The sequence below is a fragment of the Eschscholzia californica genome, unplaced genomic scaffold (genome assembly GCF_041429995.1).
Source record: "Eschscholzia californica isolate CP2 unplaced genomic scaffold, dmEscCali1.0.p SCAF_2, whole genome shotgun sequence".
Classification (NCBI taxonomy): domain Eukaryota; kingdom Viridiplantae; phylum Streptophyta; class Magnoliopsida; order Ranunculales; family Papaveraceae; genus Eschscholzia; species Eschscholzia californica.
The window spans coordinates 9,736,427-9,753,354 of NW_028238309.1; the positions used below are offsets into that span (position 1 = coordinate 9,736,427).

At 34.3% G+C, this 16,928-nt stretch overlaps 1 protein-coding gene and 1 pseudogene across 4 annotated transcripts; both read right to left on the reverse strand.

The window, feature by feature from the left end:
• Window positions 1–25: 25 nt before the first annotated feature.
• On the reverse strand, window positions 26–15,898 carry LOC147556064 (peptidyl-prolyl cis-trans isomerase FKBP16-1, chloroplastic-like; annotated as a pseudogene).
• LOC147556065 (uncharacterized) lies at window positions 2,804–6,736 on the reverse strand. 4 transcript variants are annotated; one of them, XM_086664024.1, is made up of 6 exons: window positions 6,586–6,726; window positions 6,012–6,198; window positions 5,650–5,782; window positions 5,217–5,302; window positions 3,645–3,720; window positions 2,804–3,277 (listed from the first exon to the last, which is right to left on the reverse strand). In XM_086664024.1, exons 3-6 carry the CDS (start codon window positions 5,717–5,719, stop codon window positions 3,006–3,008), a joined length of 504 nt encoding a protein of 167 aa, XP_086520150.1. In that variant the 5' UTR covers window positions 5,720–5,782; window positions 6,012–6,198; window positions 6,586–6,726; the 3' UTR covers window positions 2,804–3,005. The 4 variants fall into 4 exon arrangements, with proteins under 4 accessions (XP_086520150.1, XP_086520153.1, XP_086520151.1 ...); XM_086664027.1 differs by having other exon boundaries at window positions 5,650–5,721; window positions 6,586–6,707; XM_086664025.1 differs by lacking the exon at window positions 6,012–6,198 and having other exon boundaries at window positions 6,586–6,736.
• Window positions 15,899–16,928: the final 1,030 nt, after the last annotated feature.

Sequence of the window (16,928 nt, forward strand, 5' to 3'; positions counted from 1 at the left end):
AGTCTCGGGAATAAAACTTCAATTGTGAAAGCTTAGTGCAAATACATTGCTAGAAGGATATATTTATACATAATACATGAAAGTAAAATCTATTCTTTCGTGACATCATAAAATACATACACCGAAGAAACACAAAGGCTAATCTTTCAACATAAACTTTGATGTATAAAGTTCACAAAATCTTCAACATTTGTACTTCGAAAATTAGTGGCTCCTTCACGTGAGATAGAAGGCTTTGTCTAAGTCCAAACTGAAATTAAATAACCCGAATAATGGTCTGAGATATGAATCTATATCTACAAATTTAAGAAAATAAATTGACCCATTCACATAAACAATTAGTCGAAGAAAAGGGAAACAAACCTAATCTGGAACAGGTTGCAAACTTTCATTAATGTATCCGACCGAAGGAGGTATTAGCACTCTTCTTTTCCCTGCAAATTCTCTTATCAAAATTAAATAACGCGAATAACTTTTGCAACAGCAGATGTGAATAAGTTTTGCAAGTACAGATTTTACCTCCAACCTTCATGCCAACCAACACTTCCTTCAAGCCCTTTATGATATGTTAAAAGCATAACTCAATCAAAAGATAACTAATACTATAACATGTTGTAACTACTTAGTACTTCGGTCTAAGTTCTAGGGTTTCTTTTACTAGGGAAGCCAAGAACCATTTCGGTGTCGACAGGCCTGTGAATGGAGAGATGGATAAGCTGAAGCAGTTGAATATGCTGAGTTGTACAATGCTAGAACGCCTTCCAACCAATGGATTGGTTGTGTCGAAGACCACCACGTCTGAAACACCCAATCTTAGAAATTTTGAGTTCCACGTGTTTTGTAATTTTTTCTAACACAAACTCTGTTTGGATATCTAAGATGATGTGCCCAAAATTAGATAGAGATATCGATTGAGATATCTCCATTTGTCTGACTAATCTATCGTAAAATATAGACCGATTGAAATCAAGTCTTCATGTTTTTTTTTTTTTGCGTTGTCAAAGATTTGCATGAGAGATACAGACAAATTGGAGATCTATATTCTACCACATAGGATTGATGATTATAATTGAAACTTGACACGATACTTAACTGATTAATTGGGAATAATAAATAACATCACGGAGGAGGCAAGTCAAAACCGTTCTCTCTCTAGTCTCTAAAGGAAAACCGTTCAGATCTAGTCGATTTTCTCCGGCGAAGGGCCCTTTATGGTTCTTTTATAGCATCTCTCTTTCCTCTTTCTCTCCTCTATCTCTCTTATACAGTTAACTGTTCGTGATGGTGGTGGTGGTGCGAATGGGGTAGGTGGAAAGATTTGGTGGTGTTTAGTGTTGGGATGTGGTGGTGGTGTGGTTTATGCGGTGGAGTTTAGTGATGGTGTTGGTTTGATGGTGGGAGTGGTGTGATGGTGGTGCGACTGGTTTTTGGGCAAGACTTGCTGGTTTTTCAAGTAGGTGTTGTGGTGGTGGCGTGGGTTCTGAGGGATGTTGAGTGATGGTGGTAATGTGGTGGTGGTGGTGTGGTGGTGAAGAATGGGATTGTGATTAATGGTGGTGGTGTGGTGGTGAAGAATGGGATTGTGATTAATGGTGGTGGTGTGGTGGTGAAGAATGGGATTGTGATTAATGGTGGTGGTGGAAGGTTTTCATGGTGTATTGTGGTGATGGTGGGGGTATATTTTATTGGTATGAGAAGATGGCGGTCTTGTGGATGACACAGAGTGGCCTCTTCGGACGGTGGGTGTTTGCAGTGGCTGCGGTTTTTCTGTGGTGGCGGCGGTTATCCGGTGATGGCGGCGGTTCTCCAGTGATGAAGACCGTTTTTCGGTGTTGAAAGCAGTTTTCCGGATGATGGCAACGGTGGTTCTTTTAGTATTCGGATTATATTTTTATCGACCTTTAGGGTCTTTTCATGCACGACCTTAAAGATCTTTTCATCTTTTTTCTTTGTTTTCTGTGTCTGTGTCTAGTCAATTTCTCTCACATCATGAGGCACTTTACATTCGAAATTCGTAGAATTGACTTATGTAACTCTCATGTCGATGAACCGAGAGAAATAACAATTATCCATGTAATCTTAGTGATTTATCGCTTATGAAATGAAATATGATTTCGCGTGGTTTTCAAAAAAAAAGACACATAGAAAAATTGAACTTTTTTTTTGAACATTGGAGATGCTATAAGGAATGGTTCAAATTTCGAAACAACTGTGTTAGTGCCCTCAAAATTCTTCGACCGGAATGGCTTGAATGGGGACGTGACATACTAATTTTCATATTCGGGCATGTCAACACCCTCACGTTCAAATTCAGATTTTCAATTCGGACATGTCAACACCCTCATTTCAAATTCAGAAGCGGCACGACATGTTTGTGATCATCCGATCATGTGGGGGAAAGAGTTTCATGTCAAATAAATTTTCAATTTAAAAACTAATTGCGAGACCAAAAAATTTAGTGCACGCTGGAAAATAAATCGGCCATCAAACCTCAGGATCTCCGACCACCTTGTTATTTTTAGAACCGTAGATGTATTTCGAACCATAGGTGTCCAACTTGTTATTTTTAGATCTCCCAAGGTTATAATCGACTCAAGCTAAATCACCTAACTCATTTTTAGTTTCAGTCATCATTCTGAGTAATTGAAACAACAAATCTAAATTTAGGCAATTATATAAAACTATAAACTCAAAATCACTCCAAGTTGGCCATTTAAAATCCGTAGCAAATGTTGTACCATATTATCATCATAATATTGTTGTTGCAAAATCCCAGAATGGGAAACTTGTAAGAAAATAACAGTAACTAAAAAACAAATCTACTATCAAAATCGTATCGTTTATATGAATCAACAAATTGATCAAGATTAGAGATATGACCAAGGAAGACAATAAGCATTTGAACTTCTCTTTCTTTTAACTGACTTAGAAGCTAATTTGGTAGATTCAACAATTCAACTTTTACAAATATGATCTACCATTTTACCACTTCATTTTCAACTCAACTACTGCAGATAATGCGATATAGTCTTTCTTCTTCCTGTTAAAATCTTGTACCTTTTTTCTCTTTCTTTATCCTTGGATAGATAATAATGTAGAAACATTAGGAAGAAGAAAAACCAAAATGCTCCCCATGAAAATCCACCACTTAACCCCCCACCACCACCTCTTCCTCCTCCATAACCACCACCACCGTCGTCGCCACGATAAAAAGGTGGAACTTCACTGCCACTAAATCCAGAGCCACCATCGTCTAGCATCAGCAGTGGTTGTTTACCTAAAATATTCCACATAAAATGGGAAAAAATCCCAAAAAAGCAAAAAAATTAAGAAATTTGACAAGGAAGATGGTCCATCTATATACTCATCATATTGTACTTCCATTATATCATGAACAAAGCTCGGGAATGAACTTTAAGTAACGAATGTGTACGTGGACATAACCGAAGAAAAGCTTTTTCTGTCGATGATGATTACCCTATTATGCATATAAATGTTACTTCGTGTCAAGTTATATTGCTATATCAGTTAAATACCATCTTCGTTTAAAACCATTGTTGGATCCTTTCCATGTAAGCCCATAGAGTTGTAATAAAAAAATCATGAACGACTTCAAAATCACATCAGTAAGAATCGACACTTACTTATCGAGGGAGAAGCAACAATTGATGATGATTTTCGAGAAATAGTTTCAGTTTGTGCATTTCCACATTTCGCTTTCTGCGTAAGGAACCAAATTAAATGCATATTAAACATTTCCCTTTAGAAGGATGAAGTATAAGAAAATGTGAACTAAAAGTTAACTACAGTGAGCGCGAGGAAAAAGAAAGCTAGAATTGAGATATCTATTTCATTTACCTCTCGAAAATAAATTTCACAAACTATTTTATTTGCTTACATAGTGATCTGAACCATTTAAGAGCATTAAGTTAAATGGTACTTCACATTGGAACTGTTACTTCTACAACTTGGTATTTACTTTTTACTACTACTTTACTTTTTATTTATCGTTGCCTTGCAATAAGAGAAGCTCCCCAAATTTATTAGGGTTCTAATTTATGTTACAAATAGTTTTTCACTGAATTTTTGTCATAGCCATTAGGAGAGTTTGTAAGAGATCATTAATTGTTATCTTTTGTTTACTTCATGTTTACAAGTATCCAATGTTATATTGATATCTTTAGAGAGTTATCTATATAAAGTTCACATGACAAATTTGTAACAGTTCATTGAACAAAGTTATTGTGTTTGATTATGTTTACAAGTTTCACCTCGTCTCCTAATTAGTGTTCTGGTCGAACATTATCATGGGTATATTCCTATCTGACCCTCTAGTTTGTCATATTCTCATTTTGATTTTTTTTTTTTCTGGCGATTTCGTCTGAACTCCGTTACTGGTCACTTTTCTTTACCAAACGACCTCCCCTTGATTGATCCCCAATCTCTCACTTCTAAACCTCTTTCTTGTTTTTACTTCTTCTTTCTCTCTTCTTTTTCATCCTCTACTTGTAATGAGCACCTACCGAGCATGAGAATGTAAAGACATCATGCATCCAATTGTCATTTTGAGGAGGTTGACTTAAAATGGTGTCTCAGAATCCAAGCGAGTCGAAACAAAAATCAGAATATCATAATTTAGTGAATTTATTGCGCATCTATAAGGTAGACAACATGTAGCCGACTGACATATGCTTTATTGAAACTCTAAATCCAAAAGTGCAATGTAAGCAATAAAATTAGTTGATCTAAGTATTCCTTTCTATTTCTACAATTTTCACCATGTAAGAGGCAACCTAGTCAACACTTGCTTGCCCAAGTGGTTGAAAGTTTTGACATAAACTCCAAAACCCTGGAGGTCCTAGGTTCGATTCCCAGAGGAGGTGGCATCTATGGTTTATTGAATTTGGGTTATTAAAGGTATAAATAATGTAATAAATCCGTCGGACTTTATGCCCCTTTCATGTAGTTGGGCTTTAGGCCTCTTTCATGTTGTTGGGGTTTTAGGCCTCTTTCATTAATGGTTTAACTTAGGCGGTTATCGTGCTTATCACATCTTCATGATGTATCAATGCCTGCCTTGTAACAACTAACGTAGATCATAGTCGGTTTCTCAAAAAAAAAAAGGCACCCTCCAGTAAAATATTATATGTTCTCACTAAAAATTGACAACTTTTTATTTGATAAGAGAAATAGAGATATAAAAATAATTGACTCACCAAAGCATTACATCGTATAGCCAATCGAGGGAATATGACCTTTTGGCTTCCAAAGGACACTAGAGATTTCTTGACGGTCAATCGCCCTAGCGAATAACATAATTGCAAAAACGTCACCACGAATGAATTAAAATTGTGTTTTTCTTTCAAATAGTGGATTACATTAGTACAATAGACATCATATATGCAATGACTTGGATACATCGTAAGGATAGAATATGTTCATAAGTACAAAGAAACTAGAGTAGAGAAACTAGTAAACCCGAAAGACCATAAATACTACCTTAAAGGTCATTCTATAATCTATATACAAACATAGTTTTAAATACCATTGTCAACACAAATCAATAAATATAGCTAAAAATAAATATAATTGTCTTCTTAAAAGATCAATCACAATCTTGAACCAAGAGAGAGAAAGAGATGTATAAACCTGTATCTTTCTTGAGGAAGGATGATTGAGGAACTTGAACAATTGTTGATGTAAATGATATACAAGACATCTCTGATCAATAAAATGGAACAAACAATTTGAAGAAGAAGAAGAAGATCTTCGTTCTAAAACCCTGAAAGAACAAAAAGGTGAAAAATAGTAAATGATGGATTCATCGTCGTTACATAGGAGATTTGTTAAAGCATTAACAGGCGATTATTTCTTTTTTTGGTTTCTTGCTCTTCAAGTCATAAAAAAGGTACAATTTTTAGATGGAAAGTCTGTAGTCGGTTAGGGGTAATTCTGGATTATTCTCGTATAGTCGTATGGTTAATGTTAATCTTTATTAGTTTTATATATACCTTGTTTACACTGGTCACTTTGGTGAAACAATTGGTCGAGCCTAGAGGTGGGCAAAAAAAAAGGGGAGCCCGAATCCGCCCATGAACCGCAAGCCCGATGTGTAAGTGGGCGCGCAGTGTCCGAGACGGAAACTACCCGCTCGACCGCCAAGTTTAGTCGGAATTCTGAGCAACGTCGATCTCGTTGCTGCACATCGTGTTCATCGTTGTTAATCACTAAAACAGAACAATTAACACTTAATACATGCATAAGATACTACAAACATCTAAATGGACCAATGTCGATCAAATTGGATTTTCCAAAAGAGAAATACAACACTACAAGTAGCATATAACATGCCAACAGGGAAACGAGAATATGCATCACAATTGAAAATCCAACTTGTTCTTCTATGAGTACTAAACAATGAAGAAACAAAAACCCTAGCAAAAGTAAAGAAACCTAATTTAGAACCTAAATGATTCAAATAAAGACAGTGATTAAAGTTGAACAAATTCCTTGGGAGAGAAAGTGAAGATTTAGGATACAAGCCAACGAATCCTTGAGGGAGAAAGTTCAAAGTGAAACCCTTACCTGAAATCCTTGAGAGAAAGTGGAGATTAAAACCCTAAACTAGCTGCTCTCGGATTATTTAGCAATTAGGCTTAGGATTATTTATGGTCTAACAGATTACCATCTAGAAAAGACTTTTTATGGTTTCTTGCTCTTCAAGTCATACAAAAAAGAAATTTTTATTGAAAAACCCAAAAAATTGGGTAAAATACCAAATTAAGCCCAGCCTTCATTAATAATACATACAAAACCCATATTTTTAAAAATAAACCAATATCAAACCCAATTTCGGATCCCTAGGAGCATTTTCCCATCTCTAGGAACCCATTATTTTAAGTAATCCCTATTCTACCCTTTATATATAAACTCCCAGATTTCTTTCCCTCTAGCAACCACTATAAACTGAGTAATGCTTTCCCTCTCCTCAACTTTCTTTTTAAGCTCTCTCTCTCTCTAGATTCATATTCATCTCTCTGCTCTCTCGGCTCTCTCTCTCTTTAACAGCAACATATCTCGACCGGAAAGAGATAACCGGAAGATAACTCGACCGGAAATACAGGTAATTGTTTCCTTATCTTCATCTCTTTTCCATTTTTTTCTTTAAACTTTCTCTCTCTAGATGATTTCTTCATTGCACCTTCCTTTCATACTATCATTTTTCATTGCACCTTCCTGTAACGGGCTCTATCTATTTCTGTTCATCTTTATCATGAACATTATTTTTTGTTCATCTTCATGATCTTTATCATCAACATCATGTTTTTTTCATCTTCATGATTTTTATCATCAACACCATGTTTTCTTCATCTTCATTTAACAATCTTTTGCTCTCTGTTCTTCTCTATGTTCATCAACTCCATGTTTTGTTCATCTTCGAAATCTTACACGAAATTTTGGTTTTGTTGTTTCATGTTCTTCATTTAGTAGTTTTTAAATTTTCTGATATTTGTCATCAAAGTTTCATGTGTTTTGGTCTGAAACCATACTTTCGATACACTCAAGTTCATGTCATAAGCATTTTATCATATGTTTGTGAGTGTGACGTTTAAACACTTAACTGTTTTTTATAATTCTGAAGCTAAACATCATTTTGGCTATCATTTTGCCTAAAAACTGAAACATAATGACTAATGTTTTTTGATTGAATAAACAATTCGTGACAATAATATGTGTGTTTAGATTCGTTCTGTACTCGCCATAACATACTATGATGTTTTTAAAAAGAAGTTTAATGTTTTAAAACCATCATGCATATCTTGGAAATCTTGAACTTACTAACTTATGTTAGTTGCATAACCAACATAACCTGAAACATAATCACTGTTGTTTTGGTTTTTGTAAACAACTCTTTACATTTATATTTGTGTTCAGGTTTATTATTTAATTTCAGTAACATTTAATTTTGTGTTCTGAAACTGTTTATTGTTTGGATGACATATTATTGCAAGCGTTTTGCATATGGTGGTTGACCGAGCAACAGATGAAGCACCACAGAGGGACCAACCACTAGTGTCGGAAGGTTGGGGCCCAGTGTTTACTCACATTGGTCAAATATTTGAGGGTGGAGTGAAAACCTTCAGAGATTCTCTTGGAAGATATACAATAGCTACTAAGAAGAACTACAAATATATAAAAAACAAACCATTTCGTGTGACAGCCATATGTCCCAAACCCGGGTGTAATTGGAAAGTTCATGGTATTGCACCAATGCAATGTAGCTCTATATTTATGTCTGCACTTATGCTTATGTTGGTTGCAATAGAAGTAGTTAGATTAGCATTTTGTGAAATGTTTTGGTATAGATGTTAGGTGTCTTGATTTTGTAAATAATTAGTTCTGAATTAATTTTCATAACACTTTTAAACATAATTTTAATTGTTGGGAACAAATTATAAAATGTTCATTTCTTCTCAGTTTTCTTAAACATTAAGGTATTCGTTGGAACAAATTACACTATGTTGATTTTTTTTCTCAATATTTTTTGAATCTGAATAAATTTTTAAATAAATTTATGTCTGCACTTATACTTATGTTGGTTGCAAATGTAGTCATTAGATAAACATTGTGTAAAATGTTTTAGTATAGATGTTAGATGTTGTTTTTTGTCTAAATATAGATTGAAAAAAAAAATCAAGTTTGCATTTATACTTGTGTTAGTTGCAGATTAAATAGCTAGCTAGGCATTTCACACACTGTTATGAACACTCTGATGTTAGACGTGAAAAGTGTTCCAAATGTTTACGAAGTATGTGATAATGTTTGAATGAACTACCGAAATGTACTAACATAACTACTTACATCTTAACGAAGTATGTACTGATATTATGTCTTCTACATTTTCTCAAATTTGTAGACATTTAACAAGTTGTCGAGTGCATTCACAGAAATGTCTAGTGCATTTTGTGTTTCCCGTAGGCATATAATTCTGTGTTGATTCCACTTGCAGATTCTATATCAAGAGAATGATAAGAAGGTTTCTAATGTTGTAAACAGATCCAAACAATCTGTAGATGGACGAAGATAATGTCTTCTGAGAGAATGATAAAAAGGGTGTCGTGGCAGAACCCACATGGAAGTAATTATAAAGATGATGTCGTGGCCGAGAGAATGATAAAGAGGGTGTCCTGACTGATCGAGATTGAAAAATGCTTTAGTTTTTTGGTGTTATACATACACAATCATGTTTACGTAAACATTATTTGAATTGTTTTAAACAAAATCCTTTGTTTCTGCAACATTTTGTATCCTCCGTACATTTTTGAAAATTATTCCTAGAACTACTCGTTTTGTTCCGAATACTCTTTTGTTATGTAAACATTTTAATAAGTTGTTGAAACATTATATAAAATGCAAGAAGCATTATGTCCAAAATGTTTGAAACAGAATCCCAAATGTCTACAACATAACAGTAAATGTCTTCAAAGCCCCCCAAAATGCTTAACGAAGAACAAAAGTTTTTTACCAAGTAAAACACCAAAAAATCACAAACAATAACCTAAATGTTTGAAACAGAATCACAAATGTCTTCAACATAACTGTAAATCTCTCCAAAAAACCCCCCAAAATTCTTAACTAAGAACAATAGTTTTTTTACCAAGTAAAACCTCCAAAAATCATCAACAACCCCCTAAATGTTTGAAACATAAGACAAAATGTCTTCAACATAACTTTAAATTTTTTCCAAAACCCCCAAAATGCTTAACGAATAACAAAAGTTTTTTTTACCAAGTAAAACACTGAAAATCACCAACAATACCCTAAATGTTTGAAACAAAATCCCAAATGTCTACAACATAACTGTAAATGTCTCCAAAAATCACCAAATTGCTTAACGAAGAACAATAACTTATTTACCAAGTAAACCGCCCAAAAATCACCAACAATACCCTAAATGTTTAAAACAGAATCCCAAATGTCTTCAACATAACTTTAAATGTCTCTAAAAACCCCCAAAATGCTTAACGAACAACAATAGTTTTTTCTAAGTAAAACACCCAAAAATCATCAACAAACCCCAAAATATTTGAAATAGAACCCAAAAAGTCTTCAACATAACTTTAAATTTTTCCCAAAACTCCCAAAATGCTTAACGAAGAACAAAAGTTTTTTTATCAAGTAAAATCCCAAAAATCATCAACAAACCCCTAAATGTTTGAAACAGAACCCAAAATGTCTTCAACATAACTTTAAATTTTTTTCAAACCCCCAAATGCTTAACGAAGAACAAAAGGTTTTTTACCAAGTAAAACACCAAAAAATCACCAACAATACCCTAAATATTTGAAACAGAATCACAAATGTCTTCAACATAACTGTAAATCTCTCCAAAAAACCCCCAAAATGTTTAACGAAGAACAATAGTCTTTTTACCAAGTAAAATCCCCAAAAATCATCAACAACCCCCTAAATGTTTGAAACAGAACTCAAAATGTGTTCAACATAACTTTAAATTTTTTTCAAAAACCTCCAAAATGCTTAACGAAGAACAAAAGTTTTTTTACCAAGTAAAACACTCAAAAATCACCAACAATACCCTAAATGTTTGAAACAAAATGCCAAATGTCTACACATAACTGTAAATGTCTCCAAAAACCACCAAAATGCTTAACGAAGAACAATAACTTTTTTACCAAGTAAAACGCCCAAAAATCACCAACAATACCCTAAATGTTTAAAACAGAATTCCAAATGTCTTCAACATAACTGTAAATGTCTCTAAAAATCCCCAAAATGCTTAACGAACAACAATAGTTTTTTTCTAAGTAAAACACCCAAAAATCATCAACAAACCCCTAAATGTTTGAAACAGAACCCAAAAAGTCTTCAACATAACTTTAAATTTTTCCCAAAACTCCCAAAATGCTTAACGAAGAACAAAAGTTTTTTTACCAGCATTTATCATTATTTGTTTACATATTTGTGATTGCTCTAAGTTGATTCGTAGTTGTTGTTAACATTTTTCAAGATGTTGTGAACATAATTAAAAATGTTCAGTATTTCATGGTGGCTCTTAATGTTGTTAACTTTTCACAACATTGAGGCTTATTCGGTTGCATATTTTAAGTTGTTTTCAGCACTGGTTATTATTTGTTTGCATATTTGTTATTGCTCTAAGTTATTTGGTATTTGTTGTGAACATTTTGTTAAAAATACTAGTAGTATGCTCAATGTAATAAAATATTTGATTATGCTTAAGCAAATACATAATTGTTCTAAGATAGGGTTTCTCTGTTACTTACAAACTAGAAAACAAAAGAGCAATTTATATGTTGCTTAGAACAATGTGATATTTGTCGGAATTAATCCGATATGTGTTGTATATAATCATTATTTACAACTTTTGGAAGAAATTGAATATATGAATACAAAAACGATGTTTCTCATAGCATTTTATTTAATGTTTTGTGGAACTTCGATAATGTTGAAACCATTATGAGATGAGTAAACAACAAAACTTCAAGTATTAATAACAAAAAATTTGTAACAAAAATGTTTACAAAGTTCTCCAATCTCCTTTGAATCCTATTATTTTCAAGGATCAAGAATGTCATTTCTGTCCTTTTTCTCTGAGTCACTTCTTTCTTTAATGATTTCAACTCCCCACCTTCTTTCTTTTATAATTTCTTTCTCCGACTTCAATCTCCTTATCATCTGACTTTCCTTTTCCATTGTTCACAGTAGACACACCTTTGCATAGGACATTTAAAATTATGTTAGCATCACAATCAGAAAGGGCATCGACATTCTAATATCTATTCCAAACATATATTAATTTGTGAAAGCAATGAAATCATTTTCAACCAATTTTTGACACGCAAATACAATTATATTAAAGGTCTAAACATTTACTAAAATGTTCACATCATATATAGAATAACACAAAGCACGCCTAAATATGCAAACAAATTTATGATATTTGTTGGAAAATAATTTATCCACCAAACAACTGATTATGGAAAAATATAACATTGTTTAAAATGTCTAAAATAAATTTATTGAAATCGACCTTAAACATTCAAACAGTTAAACATTAGTGTAGTGAAAAATTATCCACCTTAAGTTCCACAACTAAATGCTAAAATATTTTAAAAAATGTTCATAACAACATAAGTTATGTCTAAGATCTCGAAAAAATGTGTCCCACTTTGTTTTCCAAAAGACATCTCAAAATATGTTCACAACAAATATTTTACTTACTGACAACCATAAAAATTATGCAAACATATTTTCATTATTGCTGAAAAATGTTTTCCACCATAAACTCAACAAGCAAAACTAGGATGCAACATCCTAGAATATGTTCAAAACAAGTCATAGTTTGGTGAATGCAACGAAGAATATGCAACGAAAAAAACATAAAATCTGTGAAAAGTTATGAACCTTAAGACAAATATGAACCAACTAAAACCAACTAAAACCAACTAAAACCAACCCAAAATATGCAAACATATTTGAAACCGTACTGAAAAATGTTTTCCACCATATCACATGCAAAATTAGACTGTAACATTATATAAAATGCCCAAAACAAAACATAATTTAGTGAAGAGCCAAGAAAAGTCGAAAAGTTTAGAGCGAGAAGTCGAGAAGAGTTAAGAAAGTGGAGATTACCCACTTGAACCAGACAAAAACCCAATTGTCATTACATTCAGAAACATTAAACAAACAGAAACATACAAGAAATGAACATTTAACTATATGTCGTAGACATAAAGATTTATAAATATTGCAACTGAATATATACAAACACCTCATGTTGATGTTTCAATATATAAGAAACTTATAGGTTCACACATATATAGATGTTTACATATAAAAAACTTAAAGGTTCACACATTTAAAAAAATATTCTAAACTTATGAATGAAATGTTAGATCTTAAAAAATATTTCATCCCAAAAACCCAAGATTTTTTCTTAAAGAAAACCCTAATAATCTTCAACAGATTGCACCTTTTGACAAAAAACCCTAAGTTCCTAAAAAAAAATCCTACAAAAAACCCTAATAGTTTTTCTCTTTCTAAAACCCTGACATAATCCACTTCTTATCAAACTAATGCTACAGATCTTGCGAAAAACCTGACATAATCCACTTCTCTTTCTAGAAATCGATGCTTGTTTGAAGTCGTTTCAATTCTAGATTTTGTTTGAGGGATCCAAACTGATGCTAACAAATCTTGCAAAATGGAGAGTATGAGCCGAGAAATTTAGAGAGAGAAGTATAAGATTTAAGCCGGTTCAGAGAAAGTAGAGATGCTCTGTGTTTCACTCGAAATTTTGAGAGGGAAGAAGGAGCTTTAAGCTTCTTCAACGATTTGTAGGGGGAGAACGATTTTTTTTTTTTGTTTCTGGTTTTTGTAAAGACATAATGAGAATATCAAAAGGTTTTTGAGAGAAAAGATGGAGATTTGATCTTAAAATCGATTTGCAGAGAGAGAGAGAGAAGATGGGTTTTTTAGAGAGAGAGTGTGTGAGAATATGAAAGATTTTTTTTGGGCTAAGAGTAAAGGGTTTGAGTCTTGGGTTAATAACCCAATCTGACTTGATGGGATTGCTCAAAATTTTGGGCGGGAAATTTGGGAGGAAAAAAAGAGCTAGGATAGTATTGTCACTTATTTATGAAAATGAGGGTAGTGTGGTACTTTTACAAAGTGGGTTTTTTTCTCATTATTATTTAGGATTGGGCCTGATTATCTTTAACTTCCCCATTTTGGGCCTTATAATTACCGCCCCTACAAAAAATCTAATTTTTAGATGAAAAGTTTTTTTTTTTTTTTGAACTAGATGGAAAGTCTTTAGTCAGTTAGGGGTAATTTTGGATTATATATATATATATATAACCTAAGCAAAGTCCGTAAACGTAGTCCAACCAAGAATGTTCTAGCCCTCGCCCTGTGGGGGAAGCTTGCCTAATTTTTTTTTTTTTGTTGAAAGGATCGCCTGATAGTCGAACTACCCATCCAAAGAGCCAGAGAGGCGAGGTGCTTGTCCGTCCACGTAACTCACATTCTCCACGCTCATCTCTTGGAGCCTGTGTAGTTGCACGTGTGTTCGTGTGCTCGTGTGCTCGCGAGCTCGTTCTCTTGCAGTCTCAGCAAGGTATGTTCTCATAATATGAAATCAACTTAGTACAGGACCTGGAATAAAACTTCAATTGGGAAAGCATGGTGCAAATACATTGCTAGTGGTATATCTATACATAATACATGAAAGTAAAATCTGTTCTTTCATGACATCATAAAACACATACACAGAAGAAATGCAAAGACTAATCTTTCAACATAAACTTTGATGTATAAAGTTCACAAAATCTTCAACATTTGTTATTTGTACTTCGAAAATTAATGGCTCCTTCACGTGAGATTGAAGGCTTCGTCTAGGTCTAAACTGAAATTAAATAACGCGAATAATAGTTTGAGATATGAATCTAGATCTACAATTCTAAGAAAATAACGAAGAAAAGGGAAACACACCTCATCTGGAACAGGTTGCAAACTTTCATTAATGTACGACCGAAGGAGGTATTATCGCTCTTCTTTTCCCTGCAAATTCTCTTATCAAAATTAAATAACGCGAATAATTTTTGCAACAACAGATGTGAATAGGTTTTGCAAGTACAAATTTGGGTTATTTCCCTAATGGCCCCCAACTTTGTGACCAGCTTCCCGCCTGGCCCCCTAAATTAGCAAAAATACCCATATGACCCCCTTTTTCCGTTATCTTTAACTGTCGGTTACTCTCACTCCTCCACCTCATTTCCTCTCTCTGCCAAGTCACCTACAATGCCACATCATCATCTTCTCCGGCAAGGGGTCGCCGATCGGCCACCCCTAAATTTCCGGCCGGCGACCTTCAAACATTTTTTTTATCTCTCCTCTTTCTAATTTTTTTTCTTTCCCCTCTCTCTCTCTCTAGAGAGGGATCCGTTCAAGGTCTGATCAGACCTTGAACAGAACCGTTCAAGGTCTTTTCGGACCTTGAACGGATCCCTCTATCTCTCTCTAGATCTAGAGAGGGGAAAGAAAAAGAAAAAAAAAATTAGAGGGAGGAGAGAGAAAAAAAACTTTATTATTTTTTTTTTATGTTTGAAGGTCGCCGACCGGAAATTTGGCCGGCGACCTCTTGCCGGAGAAGATGATGATGTGGCATTGTAGGTGACTTGGCAGAGAGAGGAAATGAGGTGGAGGAATGAGAGTAACGGACAGTTAAAGATAACAGAAAAAGAGGGTCATATGGGTATTTTTGCTAATTTAGGGGGCCAGGCGGGAAGCTGGTCACAAAGTTGGGGGCCATTAGGGAAATAACCCTAAAGATTTTACCTTCAACCTTCTGGCCAATCAACACTTCCTTCAAGCCCTTTATGATCTTTTAAAAACATAACTCAATCAAAAGATAACTAATACTATAAGATGTTGTAACTACTTACTACTTCAGTCTAAGTTCTAAGGTTCCTTTTACTAGGGAAGCCAATAACCATTTCGGTGTCGACGGGTCTGTGAATGGATGTTTACACTCAATGTCAAACAATATAGGATGTGAAAATAACATAACCAACCTTCGGTTCATCAAGGGGAAGAATCATAGGCTTGCTTTCTCCATTGAATTGATCCACAGTACTGCATTTTGAACTATTCTAACTATGCAGAATTCCACGTAAAATAACAAAGAGAAAGAAAATGATATACACTCTTACCTATGAACAATATATCCATTTGAACGTCGACAAACGTAATTAACTTCAACTAAATCTCCTTCATGAGCTTCTCTTCCTTCTCCTTCAACAACATATTGAAGGTAGAAATTAACATGGACACAAGTACGAGGTGTTAGATACATTTGAGTTGAAAAAGGCCAAACGAGGACACAATTATTCATCACCCACACACACACATCTATATAGTAAGAGGTATCACTTGATAGGATGTTGTCTTGGTAAAACTTATACTTCCCCTAACGGCTACTGTAAGGATACATTTGGCTTAGGGGAGGAGGACCTTATACTCCGTTAAGGGGCAGGAGGTCAATTCAAACTTCCTTGGTGATTATGTATCAATGATTATAACTGAGTCCTGAATAAGAAAACAACTCATTTTGGTTCATTTGACCTAGTCCATGTTTTTCGAGCTAGCCATGCCTAGGTTGGGGCGTCAAACTTAAGTATCTAGCTGAAGAATCGCTCCATATAATGTGAAGAATGACACAAAGGATTTTTATTTATATTATAAATATTACTAGAGCCAAAACCTTAGACTTTAGGCTCTCTATTGCCTTAAAATATAACTTTATTGTGTATATCCATGAATAATTAGTCAAAAGTACGATTTACTCTCGCTTCTCTCAAAAGATTTTGATATGTTGCAAACAGAGCTGAATGTGTTCGATGAGTTGCAAAATTATAAGGAGTTTTGCAAAACCACTTAGGCGGGTAGATAGTTCTTTTGCAATTCATACTTCCGATGTGTAATTGGTCATTTTATCTGCAATTGCCAACTCGGGGTGTTAAGCCAATTGTAACTCATTCTCATCTTTGATTCCTCTGTAATTAGAATTCCATAGAGAGTTTATTGTCAATTTCTTGAGGTCTTTTTACTTCTGCCCTGGTAACTTCGTCAAATGTCCGTCGATTTGTCCGGATGTCCGAACGGGCATATTCAGAATTTTTCCGTTCCGCCCGGACTGGAAAAGCAAGTGACCGTGAACTACCGTCCGACCATTTCCCACCCCTAGTCCAACCTATTAAGCAAATAAAAACTGATATACGAGCCGCATTTCAGCCGACTTTGGACCGTTGGGTTTGATGTTTCAGTTGGCACGGAACGGAGTTCGAACTTGGTGAGCTTTTTAAGTTTCGATTTCAGTCCTCGGA

What these genes read in the sequence shown, in the direction of transcription:
- LOC147556065 (XM_086664025.1), bottom strand. Translation starts at nt 5,719, where the DNA reads ATGTCTTGTATATCATTTACATCAACAATTGTTCAAGTTCCTCAATCA. An exon ending in CTTCCTCAAGAAAGATACAG is followed by an intron (nt 5,303 to 5,649) that starts GTTTATACATCT and finishes GTTATTCGCTAG; the next exon opens with GGCGATTGACCGTCAAGAAA. An exon ending in TGTTGCTTCTCCCTCGATAA is followed by an intron (nt 3,278 to 3,644) that starts GTAAGTGTCGAT and finishes GGAATATTTTAG; the next exon opens with GTAAACAACCACTGCTGATG.